Here is a 16,050-nt window from a genome sequence, read left to right on the forward strand (position 1 = left end):
ACAAATGTGTATTTTTACTAACACAAATATATAATCATATATGTATGTGTGTGTGTTTATTTATATGTAACAAGTACCAAGTAAGTACATACATATGTGTTATATGTACATATATATATTGATACAAAGATTTTCTCCTTAAATTTTCAGAACTCAAACAGGCATCTGAAAGTTTGTCTGTTGAGAGCTTATTTTTAATGTATTTACCTGAACCGGAGTCAGCTAAAGTCACCAAGACCCAGTATCCTCCCCTCAGAAAGAAGCTGATGTTGTGTGCATTCAGGGCCTGCTTTATAGCTGCTATTCTCTGAAAATAAAACAGAGAGAATGTCAGACATCTTGTGCTCTGTTCCACTTTGGGACACTCAATGCTCTAAAAAGGAAAACCTCTGCTTCATTCAATGGTGAAAGCATTTGTCAATGATGAGCTGAAATCTAGAAGAAATTCAGTATTTAAAAATCAAGCAAAACTTCACAAGACATAAAAGCTGAAAATGTCAAAATTTTATAGCCAAATCTTTCTTTTTGATTACCCAAGTCTTTACGTTTACCCAACGTGTGACAGACAGCAAGTCATTTGCACGCACTATTGGGTTTACCTGGGTGATAACTCACACAATGCATAATCCATATTAAAAACTCCCCATTCTTCCAACCCATCAGAAGAAAACCTGTGATGTCACTTTGGATTTCTTGCTATGAAAAGTAACTGCTATTTAATAATGAACTGCATGTCATAATTTACCTTACCTCCTTACCTATAATGGAATGAATTCCATTTATAGCTAATTTTTAATAATACTCCATAGAAATATGTACATTCAACCATGTGGAAAAAAATCAGTATTCGTCCCATTTTCTTCCAATGGATAGAGCACAGTGAAATATGGTCTCTCATATTTTTATGGAGCAGAACCATTAAATATACCATCACATCCTAACCCCAGATGACAAATTGTCTGAATTATCCCTTCTGCTTGCTTGTGTCTTCAACATGGTCAATTTTCTAAAAGATCAAAGCCAGTTTTATACTCTATGCCTTATAATTTGGGACATGACTTCCCAGAGGATGCCAAATTAGACATTTGCTTTATATCCATGGAACCTTCACAAGTAGCTCCTTTTACAATATTATCAATTATGGTGCTCATCTTTGACAAGCTTTTGCAGTATAATAGATAAAAATCCCTGTAGTCCCTCTCATATTATGGACAGACACTATACAAAAGTTCAAATATCATCATTCTTTTCAAGGAATATCTAACTTCTGAAGCCATTCCACTGACTTTATTACATTTCTTTGTGTGGGGATGACTCAACGCAAGGGTGAAGTGAGCAAAGCTTCAGTTATTTCACAAGACAATTATACCAGACAGCTCTTAAGTATTTATCTTGCTGCCCAAAGCCTGACAAGAAAATGGATATGACAACTCTATTGATTATCAGGCTTTAAAGTGATGCTGCTATCAATGAAATTAAGTTTCTTCATATCAATCCAAGTTCATTCATGCATTCACGGTGTACAGTGCAAGAGGGACAACTACTTTAGGTTAATCTGACCTACAGCCAGCTAATGAAATTTCTGAGCTCCATAACTTTCAACTCCTCATATTTTCCTGGCAGGTTCCTAAGGAACCCAACCTTCGCTGTGGTTTTTCCTTAAGTGATTAGGAGTTGCTCATTATTTATTTCCCCACTGCTGAGCTCCCACCCAAATCTAGATGAACAACATGTCCTCAGGTCAAAAATCTGAACTCGTGAATCTAGCCAAAGATTCTGGCTTATTTATTTCACTGATAGACTGATCTTTTTTTCAGTGCTCGTGGGGTTTTTTTTCTGTCCCAAGGAAAAAACTGAGCATGGTGCTGCCACCTCTCCAACTTTTTAAAAATCAAATGCAGTCTGTGGAGCTCCTCTCTAGGCTTCCTAAGTTAAGGTTTTTATACCAGCATTTGAATATTCCATCTTCTTTTTCTACATCATTTCCAATGATTGATAATATTTGAACGTGTGAACACAATGGCTCCTGCACTATAAGAATGTAAAAGAATGAAAAATAATGACACTATTCAAACTCTTACTCACTTATACATCTTGGGCTCTGACTTTCCCTTTTTGCCAAAGCAACTCACTGGGAATTTTCGTGAAATAGGTTGTCTGGACAGAAATCTTCCTCAGAGCCACTGCCTTCAAGATTATAGTTTAATTGCACTTTAATTGACTCTTTCAACTGGACTCATCCCACCTGACATTAGACATGCAATAGATGTGCATAAATTAAGCAACCAAGTCTTCTCTGGAGTCAATAATTAGAATGGAATACTTTTGAAATGGCTGTGCTCTTCAAAGCAGGTCAAATCACAGTGATTTTTTATTTATCCCTGCAAATATTTGAAACAAAAAGGGCTCTTGAGAGAGTGGAACTAAATTTCAGAATTTTTCAAAGGGCTCCTCCTATTACACTGACAGCTTACTTACCATATTTGTTATTGATTCCTATTCTGAATGACTAAATAAACAGTTTCACATCCCAACACTCCATGTAAAGCACCAATAAAAACTCCAGCAAGCAGGTGTTCTCTGCCTGAACAAGAAATTATTGCCTTTAATCTTTCTGAAATAATGTAATATTCCCAAATCTATAAGGTTTTCAGCCAAGTACAAAGAGGTTCTCTGTAAGGAAAGACATTTGATAACTATGTCTATGTTAAGGGTTTCTGGGACACCTCTTCCAAATGTGCAGAAAATATTCTGCATTGGTGACTCCTCACAAAAATGTGACAACACTGATTTTGAGAACTGACATGAGCAGCATGACAAAGCACATCCTTCTACTGATGCATGATAAAAACCTTCAAGATTCTCTTCCAGTAACAGAAGAAAATATAAGGAATCTTTAAAGATGACAACGTGAGAATTTTCCTGTTGACTTGACTAGTTATTGCTTCTAAGTTTATTTACACAGGGTATATTTTCAGGGTATTTCTCAAGCCACAATCGATTCTGATACAACACATTTTATCAAAATTTGTGCCATTCAAGTCTAAATCAACACATTTATATGCACATATCAATAGCTAAAGCAATGTCCATTAGCAATAATATAAAAATAGGAATGTAGGCAGCTGTTAGGAGAAGACTGGCTGTACATCTCTACAGCATTGTACTGTATAAAACAATTGGTGATCAGGTGTGAAACTGCTGTACCTCACTTTTTATCACTGCATAGCATAGGCTGCTGTAATTGCTCCTGTCTCCCTTGCTCCTGCTCCAGCCCCAGCCACCATGGGTCTGACCTCATTCATCCTAACAATGCCAGAAATGTACATCTATTCTCCAGATTATACAATCACTTTCCCCTTTCCTTGCTCCTCTAGTTCCAGAAAATCTTTGCAAGGTCTTCCTGGAGAACTAATTACAGTGTCCTGCTACACTACTGTGATATTCCTCTAGCCCCACTGAATGGAAGTTTTTCCAAATAATTTGCAGCATGTGATTGCTCTTCTTTATGGTTTAAAGTAACTCACATGGTATTTCATATACAAACATAAAAAAACCCTTGATTTCAACTGATGATACTCTTTAGGCTGCCTTGAAGCACAGCACTAGTATAGAAACTGAGATTTAAAGGGAACTAATATGCATAACACTTTGCACTGAAGTAAAATGTTTGCACAGTCAAAGAATCCAACACCATTAGTTTCCTTAATTTATTAAAGATGTCCATTCTACATGGGCTCAGAATAAGGAATTTCCTTTAGAAGCTTCACCTTGCCCCTCCAAAAATGGAGTCTCAAATAATTTTGAAGTGGTAATCCCATGGCTGAAAGCCTTAGTTCATGAATGGCTCTCTACAAAAGAAACAATCTGCTAAAATTAACAGTTTCCTGCAACATAATCAGGAATTCAGACTCCTGGGAATTCTCACTGTGATTACATGGGAGAACAGTAAGGGTTTCTGCCAAAAAACCAGCAAACTTTGTGCACTTACACCAGAGTCTGTGCATTTTAAAGATAGACACCTCTTCAAGTACTTGGACAACTTCAACATACTCCTTTGGACCTTCCAAAGTGTATCCCATCAGCTCCAAACACAATCTATTGGGTTTGTGTTACTATGAAGGGCTTTGTCTTACTTCTCCAGCTTTTTGGATACCATGACCTTGTCTTAGAAAGCTGTAAAATGCCCCTCCAAATTAAGGATACCTTACACTGATTCTTTGTAACTGTCAGGACTTGAACTGCAAGGTACAGGCACAGAGCTGGGATCTGTTTCTTCTCTATCACAGCAAAACGATGAATATTATAAATTTTAAGTGCCAAACAGTCTTCTGGTTTTCAACTGGCATAAAGCCTTTTATTATAGAGTAAACAGGGTTTGGAAACAACTAGGAAGAAACTAATGTCTGACTTTCATTCCTGTGTTCACTATATTTGTGTCTTACCAGTTGAAAAGGACATTTTCTCACAAGAGCAGAAAATACTTGCTTGATGCTCTTTACATTATGGGTCAACTACTAAGGTTCTGGTTTTGTTTGGACCTGAAATCTAATTTGCTAGTGCAGACAATGCAGAGACTCTTTGCTCCAGTGGATCTTCACAAAATTATATGCATCACTGCTGTTTCTGTTTAAAAGACAGGCCAATATTAAATATTCTTGAGAAATACACTAATACCAGTAGGAACCAGATTATGCTGGTCTGTACACTGTCAAACACAGCTCACAGAGCTGCTGCAGCATTCACATGTATCTTTCCAGGTGGGAGGGAGATCTTTACATAGGCAGGGATCTTAATTTCATATAAAGACAATGAGAGTACAGCTACTTATTGCAAAACAGGATGAAGGGTGTCCTAGGCACACATGCAGTGCTCTGTTATCACTAGTTACCTTATCACTAGTTATGCTTCTCTTCCTTTTTGGTTGATTTGCTGGTAGTAGCACATGCAAGTCAGCAGCTGTGGGCAGACCAGGTTTCACAACTGTCATGAGTGTTTCTTCAGGTATATTGGTCTCCTGTGAACACAACAAAGGCATCTGGCAAATTACAGGACAGCTTATATTAAACTTTGTGTTTTATATAAAATACATAACTCCACATATGGCTTTTAGGCTTCAGTGTTCAGATCCTTGATATTTAGAGGGGATTCCACTAGAGCTGAAACATGAGCAAAGCCAAACATAAATGTACTGAAACGTGAGCTGCCCTCTGAAGATTGGAAGAACTAAGTGTTGCTATCACATTAAAGTAATTCAGTGGCATCAAGAAAAGAAGCAAAATTAAGAGAATGGCTGAGCACTTCTGAGGTAACTTTAAAAAAAATCCTAAGTGATTTAGGATCCTTTATGGGCCAGTCAGATACAGGGTAGATTTAGAAGTGTGTATTCATTACAGATAACTTTACCTTAGGAAGGATACTTAGAAAGGTGTTTAATGGAAAGAGAGAAGTGTTCCAATGTGAGACTAAGAAGGTTCAGGTTCAGTTCCTGAAATTGTAATGAATACCTTCATTCCCCTGCTGAAAGTCAAGCACATCCCTTTTCAAGACAGTTTGTGCCAATTTGGCTTTTCATCCCAAATTTCTCCACGTTTTGTACAATTCAGCTACACAATTCTAAAGACAGCACCCAGGGCACTTTCCTTAGCCTTCCTCAAACAGATTCTGAATTTCTAATAAGTTGTTCATATACTTTGGCAAATGTTTTAGTAATTATTCAAATGCAAGAGCTATTTTATAAGGGAGCAAAATATTTTTTGGCTGACACTGGTTAGGGAAATGAGTTTAAGCTGATAAAAGCAAAAAATTAATTTTATATTAATAGGAACCTATAAAAATATAAAAGGCAGGAAACTCTATGTAGTCAAAAACTGAAAACGTAATTTGCACTATTGCAAACCCAGGAAAAATAAAGTGATTTTAAATGCAAATATTTTATAAACAATATCAACCTGTACCTCAGTTCTACTGCCCTCATGAAAGCCACTGTGTGCATCCTCAGTTGCTGGCAGGGTGTGTACCTGAAGAGCACAGCTCTCGAGCCCTAAGTTTCCATGAGGTGATTTAATGGCACAGGACTACTGCACAGCTTTGTATTTGATTTAACCTACAGGATTCAGCTGTCCTCAACCCACATCTCTTTTGTGAACATGATCTAAAAAACCAGCTGTACAAACTGTGTGCCTATATATTACATATAACTTCCAAAGTTACACAACCAGCATAGCAAATTATTTCTTCCTGCTTCATTTTTACACAAAGATGATGTCTTTTATATTACACATTGTTTAGATTCTAAACCTATCACATTTAAGCTACTTAACTCTTCCTGCTTTGGAGTCAGCAGTATTTGCTAACATGTCTATCCCTAATCCCAGGGAGCAATAGTTAGCATTAATTGCCAATTAGGCTGTGGCAGACCTAAACTGTCTACATTACAATATCATCACCTACAGCTTGCACTTAAAAGTGACACCAGGCTCAAACTTGCTTGAAATGTGGCTCAAGAGGTTCACTTTATTATTTTGCTCTGCCTCCATTTCTAAATACCTTCAAACTGAGAAGGCATTAACTTAACCTTCAAGCTTTATCACTGGCAAGGGAACATTTTACAGACAATCTGAAAGAGCACCTTTGCAAGCAGTCGCGTCACCACCCGCCCTATGTCTTCCCTCCACTCCGGTATGTCAGGGTTGTACATGTCCAGGTGCTTAGTAAACTTCAGAGGAAGAACATGAAAATTATCTAGAAAAACAAAAAGAAACAGCAAGAAATCAAGTAGGTTGCAAAAAGGGTTTGGTAGAACTAAAAGCTGAAAATCTGTATTTAGCACTCTGCTCGGCAGGATCTAGGACCCCCACTGCTCTCTGTTGTCAGGCATTCCATTTCTTTCTGTGTTTTCATCATCAGATTTGTGCCTAAAGATTCGAAAAGGACGAAGAACAAGAAATAAACAAAGCAGATTTACATACATGTTTTGAGGTCATAATGTGACTAATAATTTTCCCTTAAGTTAGTAAGGGAGTATTACACAAAAGTCATTGGTTTCTTTTGTTTGAAATGAGAATGTTCCAAGGGATTTTTTTCTCACTGAATCATAAGCATGTGGGGGTTTGTCCACTACATGTTCCTGTTTTCCATATAAAATGGACACTTTACTGAATAAATTAAAAATGAAAATAAGAACAGAAATGATATGACAAAGGCTAACTACTGCTTTCTTTGAAAAAAAATAATAAAACAAAGGTACACCCATAATATTTCTCTGGATATTGTCGAAAATATCTGAAATACTAGAAATGGGTTGATCCTCAGAAAGCAGAGTCTAAAATCTTCCCTCTCTCCTTAGAGGCTCCTTGAATGAAAGCCTGGAGAACTTAATGCAAAGCAGAAATAAAGAACCTCTGGAATGTTGAAGTCTAACCTGCCTCCCCCCAATATTTCCAACAGAATTATATTTTAATGTGGCTTTCTTTTTCAAAAGTTTCTTTGTTTTTCTGACGGCTAATACTTTCATGCCCTTGACATCAGGGTTGGCAAAAGGAGCACTGGAATGACAAAGCCATTGATGTAGGCACACTGAGAGGGTTATACTTCTAAAGACTTCTAAAAAAGCTGATGCATTTATAAGTGGTATCATAAATGTTATATCCATTCATCTTAGAAAAGGAGAAGGTTCATAAAAGCACCATTTAGCATAAGTGTGGTTTTTACCATTATTTTAAATTAATAAGGATACTAAAAGCAAAAATAACAGAATCTTCTTCAGACACTAGAGATGTATCACGTCTTGTATTGCATGATATCTGAAGGCTTTTAGTTCTGCATTAAAATAAAAGCTTTTATACTTATCACAATTCCCACATGTGACAGCACAAATACAAATGCAAATAATATTTGCCAGCACTACATTTTCCACAGTATATTATGCCTTGTCACCACATTATAAAACACAAAAAAGCCACACCAGGGCACATTGTGGAACAAGAGCTGAAGGGTTATTTAATAATTACAGCAGAGCTGTATTTAATCCAAACTCTCAGATAAACATCAAGGTAACAGTGACATATTGTGATAAAAGGCAATTATTTGACATTGTTTTCAACACTGAGAGCATATATACAACTAAATTTTCTTCTATTTTTGGAGGTATGTACATTACTTTACTTAGAAATTCTGAGAAATTTTCTAGTCCCAGGCCAAAATACTACTTAAACACATATAGCATTTGAGAACCACAGTAATATTGAAAATAAGCAAAGGAAACAAAATGTTCGAGATTAAGCCTCCCATACAATCCCACTCTTCAGCTTTGTGGACTTATTTAGTGACAGTTCATGCCTCTAATTTTAACAATTAAATCTGGCATTAGATACAATTTCACAACAGTTGTGCCAGGGATGGTTTTAGAGGTCCAATAACAAGTACATATGAAACAAAAAAATGAAAAAGACTAATGTCTCACCAAAAACGTGGACAACTTTTGAGTCTTGAAGCATGGAGCTCCCACAGGAAACTTGCACTGTAACTCTGACATCACCTGTCTCAGCAAACTTTGTCACCAGAAAACTCTCCAATGTAAGTAGTGGCTTAAAAAAAAAAAAAGAACAGTTGTAAACAGGATTTCAGCAAGAACCATGAGAACAGTCTGAAGAGACTGTTGTTTAAAATATTAGCAAAAAATTCCCACATCAATTTTAAGTTTATCAATATTTTATCAAATTGATCAATTGCATTTTTCAGTATAGGATGTTTCTTACCCTAAAAGGATCCTTTATAAACAGAACAGCAGCCAGATGAGGCAAATATTTATTTTAGAGTAATCAGTTGAGTATTAGGTTTTCAGTCAGATCCCACTAAAATTAATGGAGTCAGAGGTAGACTCAACAATCTCTGCAGGATTATAAGAAGCAAGTAATTTGCCTCCAAAAATGTAGGTTATGTCAGGGTCAAAAGGATTAGTGCTGTCAACTTGGAGCAGCAGCCCACAGTAACCTCTAAGGTGGAGCTGAGATGCTCTGCTCCCTGAGCACATCCTTATGAGTTACAAAACCCTTCACAAGACCTGCAGAGCCTGTTCTAGCAATGGCAAAGTCAACAATGATGAACAGATACAGGCTGGGATTATGGTGGACAGCACATTCACAACAAAAAAAGTTCACTGCAATTATTTGAAGCATTCCTATGTCATAATTAGTCTGCCTCATAAAGAAAATATTTTACTTATCTGTTATGGAAAGAATTACCTTAAAAGAAATTAACCCAGTTACACAATGAATATTCCCAATAAAAATACCTGGATATTTGATGCTCTAGGCCATGTTAATATAGACTTTGATCCCCAAATGAATAACACTAGATTTCTTGAGTGCTCTCAATGCTTTGATATTCTTTAAGATATCCCATTTATTTTTGATATGACAGTTATTTTAGACTCCCAGGAAATATTTGTCTTTACAATGAAAATATATGTGTACAGCACTTTAATTTACAGCACTCACATTATCAGCTTGGAAGTGCATAAATCCAAGTTTCATCATTCAACAGTTATGATCCCAAATCCATCCCCCCCTCTAGAAGTTGGGCTTGTTTTCCACAGGTAATATTCTTCCCCACCTTCCCCTGTCCCCTCCCTCCCAAGAAAACAATTTATAAATTAAAAGAAAAGGACAACCTTTATTGGAAAGAGATAGAAAATAATATCAATCAAAACCATTTGTGTACCTGAAGATTGTTTCCTATCCACCAGTAGAAAACTGTCAAATTAGGGTTCTTAGGCAGTATGATGGCAGTCAGGTTCACCTCCTGGTTCCTCCCAATGACTGGAACCACTTCTAAATTTAAAGCCTGCAGTGGAGCTGAACAAAGTTCCAAAACCATCACTGAACAAGAATCCAGCAATTTATTAATGCCTTTTCCCCCAAAAGCCTCTCACCTGTACACAACAAAGACTGAGTTTATTTTTCTCTCCCTCCCTCTTGCTTTTACATTCATGTTGAAAGCTATGGACACAACTGGAAACACTTCATTTCAACCAAAAATCATCCCCTGAATCACCAAAGAACCCCTTAAACAAAATCTTAAAGCAATAGCACAGATCAACAAAAGCACTTCTCTCATGCCCATTCATTTCATTCATGTCCAATTCTAGAATACATAAGCAAATACTCCAATTAAAAAGTGGAAAAGGCAATCTCAGCTTTTTTTTTTTTTAACTTAGTAACAAAAGATCAAATGAATAGAAATCTAACAAATCTCAAATTGCTAAGGGAAAAGCAGAAAACTGAAAAAGAATGCTGCTGACTACTCATTTTCATTACAAAATATCAGCTGTTGGGCTCACACCATACAAAAACTCTCATTAATGCATGCTTTAAAATAGATGTGTACATGAGGGGAGCATTTATTTGCAAATCAAAATAGATAACCTCTGTACTCCAAAATGTGCCTTAGAGTAAGTTCATTCCTTTCTGAACTGCCAAAGCCATAAACATTATTATTTGTATAAAAGAAATGCATCATTACAATCGTTTTATCTGCTTGTAAGTGTTGTGTTTATTAGTGTTGTGCTATTTCACAGTACAATAACTGTGCTGAAAGAAAACCTTTCCCTCAGAGGTTTCCCAGTATATCTTTATCAGAATGTCTGAAGGTAAAAGCTTTTTAACAGTGCAATGTGATAACTAGAATTTCTTAACTTCTTCACCTGCACCAAATAGCCAGGATATGAAACCACTGCATAGCCCAACATTCATTCATTACACAGAATGAATACTAACCCATCCATTCTTGTTCCCTTCTAAGTATCTTTAACTCATTCAAAGCTTTTTAATCTCAGTGCAAATTTACAGGTAACTAACAGTGGTCTAAAGTATTTCTCTTCTCCTGTATCAGGAAATGAGTCATTGCCTGTTCACTTCTAATTCATTTTAAACTGATTGAACTTCTCTGAGAGGAAGTTGTCCAACCTCCTTTTCCACCTAACTTCACCTGGTCTGTTTGCTGCTTTGTCTGAATGTAAAGCTCTACTTTCACTCTGCATTTTTCCCAATAACTCTTTAACCACCTACATGAATTCAAGAATATGAATACATATTGGGTGCTTAAACAAATTATTTCTTCAGTAGCTTCCAAAGGAGTAAACATGCTTCTCCTGTTGCCAGTGTCTTGAATAAAATCCAGAAATTTTAGGAATTTCTTCAAATTAATTCCTCATAGAAACAGATTTTCCTTCTGGAGGGATCTGTGAAACTTTTTTGATTCTTCCAATGAATTTGCACTTTCACAGATAAATCGATCACTTCGAGATATGGTTTTGCCCCTGCAAAAGATTACTTTCTTTTCCAAAATTTTTAGAGGGCAAGTTGTTTGGTACTTAAATGATGACTGTTATTTCAAGTTTGCTGTTTCTATATATTAAAGAGCTGAGAATAATTACTTCAAATCCTTCTGTTTGTCTCTGTTGCACAATTCCATAATGCCTTTGAACAAGCTTCATAGCACCCTTAAGTATGTACTATTAAGACTGAAGTTGACTTACATGATTTCTATTTAATTAAGTTAAAATTTCAGAACAGTTTCCAAAGTTCTACACTCTAAAGGTTAAGGTTTCATGAAAGAGAAAATGTCTGCAGCATATGTAGGAATGTATGTAATTCTTCTTCAGTTCTTTTTTTTCTGAGCTCTTGGGTCTCTACAGTTGCGTACTCACATTTATGCTATTGGATTGCTGTAATTTCTCTTGTGGTTCATTAGAAAGTTGCAGATTATTTAATCTGGATCAGAAAGCATGATTTGGATGTCAGGCCACAATTCATATAATTGTCCTCTATTACAGAATATCCCATAGCAACTTGGCAGAAGTGAAAAATATTCCCTCTACCATTTGCCTCTGAAAAAATTCCCTGGGAATAAAACATCAGTGGGAGACTGCTGACTCCTGAAAGCAGGATTCTACAGAGATTCCTGCTTTTATGGTATTCCACAGTGAAAAATGTCCCTTAATGGCTATTAGTGTTTCACTAGAATGTAGAAATTGCAGCTTAATTAGTGCCAACTAATTTCCTCAAATCCTGTAATTTACCTAAAAAAATTAAACAGAGCAAATCACATGGAAAGCATTTATTCAAGCAGGCTATGTAAGACACTTCCATGACTTTTCTAGTCCCTGTGCAGCATCCATGGGCAGGCTCAGGGAGGGATCACATCTGCCTCAGTGCTCTGCTGCCTCTGCACTTCAGCAACAAAGTCCCTTTAATGCACCAGTCCTTTACTTGTGTAAAATAACTCTGCAATTTGAAAATCCACTTCATAAAGCAAAATCAACCTCTTTTGGTTTTATTGTTTATCCTAACATAGGCCATATCAAAAGCACACTTTGAGAGTCTTCTGCTTTCCATCAGGGCTTGCTACTTGTCATTCTCAGAAGGGCTAGGAGTTATTCTTGGAGAGAAGGATGTCACACAGAGATTTTTCCTGTTCATTGCTTGTACAGATCTACTATTTCTCTGCCTACTCTACTTCTCAGCACCTAGAAGCTTCTAAAAAGTAACAGTGAAGCCCTAAGTAATTTATCTGAGCTCTCTGGAGCTGTCAAATGATTTAAAAAACAAACACAACAAAGAAACAGATAATGAAACTGAGGTATAAAATTTGATTCTGATTCTTTCTGCTTGATATTAATAGGAGATTGCTCTTTAGCATGATTGTGTTTGGCTTCATCTGCTAAACAAAACAAACTGGAAACTGAACTCAAGGATGCTGACTAGCAAAATACATAAATATCAGCAGTCACTAGACAAGCTGACACAAAGCATATGGATCTGTGCACAAACTGGACTATGGCTCCAGTCATTTCCATTGCTTTGGGATTAGGATGGAAGACACACCACTCACAACAGACACCTGGAGAATGCAAGATGAGTATCTTTTCCTTTGATGTAACTCATTTCTGATTTTTTGACACATCTGAAAACAGGCAATAGCTGTCTTGAATCTCAAAGGAAGAGGAAAAATCAGTTCCACTTTTGAGTTTCCTTCTTCATTTCAGTTATGAGATGACTGAGGCACATTAAGCTTGCAATGGTGCATGATATTCCCTGGGCTGTGCTATTCTTTACTTTATATCGGTTTGATTGGGTTTTCTGGTCTTAATTAAGGAGAGGAAGAGAAGTGTAAGTCAAGTAATACTGCCTGCAAACATGAAGTTGTATCCAAGCATAATTTAAAACTCTGTGAGAACTAACTACCTAAAATTTAGATTTAGAACCACTGAGATTTTGACTATTTTTTAAAATCATACAAGAGCTCATATGTTTCCCAATACATCTCTTAACTTGCTTTACACTGCAGCTAGAAGCTTTAAAAAGACATAGCTTGAAGTATCAAATTTTAGCTGCTCAGGCTGACGAGGGGTGTTGAATCAGGAAGATGGATCAAACCTGAAATTTGTACTGAGGCATGCTTGTTATTTAAAAGATTAATAAACCATCCCTCTGCCAAATCCAAACAAAACTAATTCTGACCTCCTACTGCATTAGGTTTACAAGCCTCTCCATTAACAACACACAACACTGCAAGGCTGCACGAGGATATTAAAAAGATATGTTTTTCCTAACTGTGACTAGTCATTTTCTTTCCTACTTCATAGGTGACATGAGGTCTTTACACAGTGGCAAAAGTAAGCAAAGCAAAGAGCTGATTTACAGTTGACTTGGACGAACACCACAGCCTCGTCGTGCCCAGCCACGTTCTCAGCCTTGACCGACACGCGGTAAATCCCGGGATTCTCGTAGCGGTGACGGATGGGCTCTCCAGTCATCGTAAGGTTCACGTATATCGCCTTAAAGCCGTCCCCGAGATCCACCTGGTACTTGGTACTCAATACATCACCCTAAAGGGAAAACACATCAAAAATATTTTAAATGGCCAGAAGCCAAATAGACAGGACACATGTTTGTAACCTTTTATGGAATCACAGCAGCATTTTCAGCCCCAGCCAGACTTCTTGACCTAATTGCAGCAGCTGCAGGAAAGCCACTACACCCATGGCAATGACATTAGTGCCACAGATGCTGTGTGCACTAACAGAGATAACACCAAGTTCACACAGCAAGGTGCTCCCTTAAAATGAGATACCCCAGACCACTAACCAAGTTGTATGGCACAGAGACCATCACTCTTCCCCTAATGCAGCTGGACACTAATTAACATAACAGTGCAGGGTACCTTCAGGTTAAAAAGTGATGCTCCTCTTACGTTAAGCAACAGAAGATTGCTATTTTAGCAATTTACTACCATCCAATGAGCTTCTAGCCTTTGCAATTATAAAGTATAAATAATTGGTTTTGACATTCTTCATAGCACCTTCTGACCAAATCCTCTGAGTGTCAACCACATGGCCTTTAAGACCCAAGCTGGGATCTTCACACAGAGATGTAGAGCATTACGCTGAGCATGCCAAGAACTAACATGCTCTACTGCAAAATTAGATGCATGCCTAATGAAGCATATCACTGGCCTGAGTTTGGGAAAGGGCTTAAATTCCAGCCAAATAATTCTGTGCCATCAAACATCTCACGGAATTTATAATTCATCACACTTCTGCTACATGCTCCTTTTAATGACACTGTATTCCTAAACTCAGGCCTCAAGTACCACAAGACCAATACCACTGTCAGAGGACAAACATGCCCATCACTCATACTGTCATGGTGTGGCTGCTCAACAGAGAAATCAGGCCTGTGCCACATGGGCTGGCAATTTGGATGCAGTCAAAGGAAAATTTATTTTAGTTTTCTCAACACTGCTGGCAGCACTGCCTTAGCAAGCAGCCCTGCTTCCTTGTCTCCAGCAGTGTGGATGTTCCTGCTTGCTTGCCAGAGCACATGGCCACCACAGCCATGAGATTCAGACAGGGTGCAGTCTTCGTAAAAAAGCCTCTTTGTTGTGAGAACACAAGTGTTGATTTCAAAAACTTCATTGCCTGTAGGAAAGGAAGGTATACACCCATGTCTGGGTGTCTGTCAATGACCATGCTGGTCAAGTGACATAAAAGGCCTTCAGAGCAGAAAAGGAGTGACACTAAAGTATTCAAAAATCACTTCATTTCTCCAAAAGCCACTCTCTGAATTTGCTTTATTTCAAAATTTAATCCTAAAAGGCAGTGCTAATGTAATTCTTTTCACAATGACAACAATCAGTGATTGCAATAATCTCCCCAGGAAACTGGTGAATTCCCCAGAGTTGGACACTTCTAAGATTCAGCAGGACAGGTGCTGGGCATATTATCTAGCCTGTGTTTTTGCCAAGAAAGGTTGGACCAGATGATCCTTGAGGTCCCTTCCAACCTGGCAGTCTATATTTCTATGATTCTTTAAAAATCAAAGCAGGTATCATGCCTAGAACTTACATACCCTGCCACTAAAAAAGAAAGGAAAACATACTATTATTTCCTCCTTTTATTATTTTGCAGTGTGGATGATTTTCTTCCATGTTTTATCAGATGAAAGAACATTGCTTCTAATGTAAAAAATACCCATAATAAGGAACCTGTAGGTTTATCAAATACCTAAGCACCATATTTCAAGACACATAAAGCACTGTGAAAGCCTCCTCACTGTGAATAGTATTTTCCAAATAACATCTTTCTTTTGACAACAGAAGAGTAGAATTTAGCTGAGGAGATAATATGTTATTAAAGTTTAAGCAAAAGAGGTATCTCCTTGCCAGCAATGTGTTAGTAAGTGGAATCTCTTTAGATGACACTAGCTTGCATACAGTTCTTGTTCACTCTTTCTTATGCTAACAAGTACACATGCATATTTTTTCCAGGTGAGACAGAAGCTAGCATTGAAAGACAGTAGAGGAAGGTTCTCTTAATGTTTTATTCTATTAGCTTCCCTAGTGTAAGGATGAGATTGCTGTCTTCAAAACACCAATGCATTTCTATTTCCTGACCAGTACAGACAGAGAGCAGTGGAGAGACAGCAAAACAGTGACAAAGAGAAAAGGCAGCTAAATCTATAAGGAACTGGGACTTCCACTTCCATA

At 37.2% G+C, this 16,050-nt stretch overlaps 1 protein-coding gene across 1 annotated transcript in view; it reads right to left on the bottom strand.

Annotated features, from left to right (window-relative positions):
- The window catches only part of SORCS2 (sortilin related VPS10 domain containing receptor 2), a 528,344-nt gene that overhangs the window by 23,233 nt on the left and 489,061 nt on the right, over nt 1–16,050 (bottom strand). Inside the window, exons 19-24 of the mRNA XM_085059750.1 lie at nt 13,705–13,891; nt 9,724–9,857; nt 8,465–8,588; nt 6,632–6,744; nt 4,892–5,017; nt 208–307 (exon numbers count right to left, since the gene is read on the bottom strand). Of these exons, the coding sequence (XP_084915876.1) occupies nt 208–307; nt 4,892–5,017; nt 6,632–6,744; nt 8,465–8,588; nt 9,724–9,857; nt 13,705–13,891 (784 nt within the window). The remainder of the gene's footprint in view (nt 1–207; nt 308–4,891; nt 5,018–6,631; nt 6,745–8,464; nt 8,589–9,723; nt 9,858–13,704; nt 13,892–16,050) is intronic.

The sequence above is a fragment of the Lichenostomus cassidix genome, chromosome 4, assembly GCF_008360975.1.
Source record: "Lichenostomus cassidix isolate B80296 chromosome 4, HeHo_3.0, whole genome shotgun sequence".
Lineage (NCBI taxonomy): Eukaryota > Metazoa > Chordata > Aves > Passeriformes > Meliphagidae > Lichenostomus > Lichenostomus cassidix.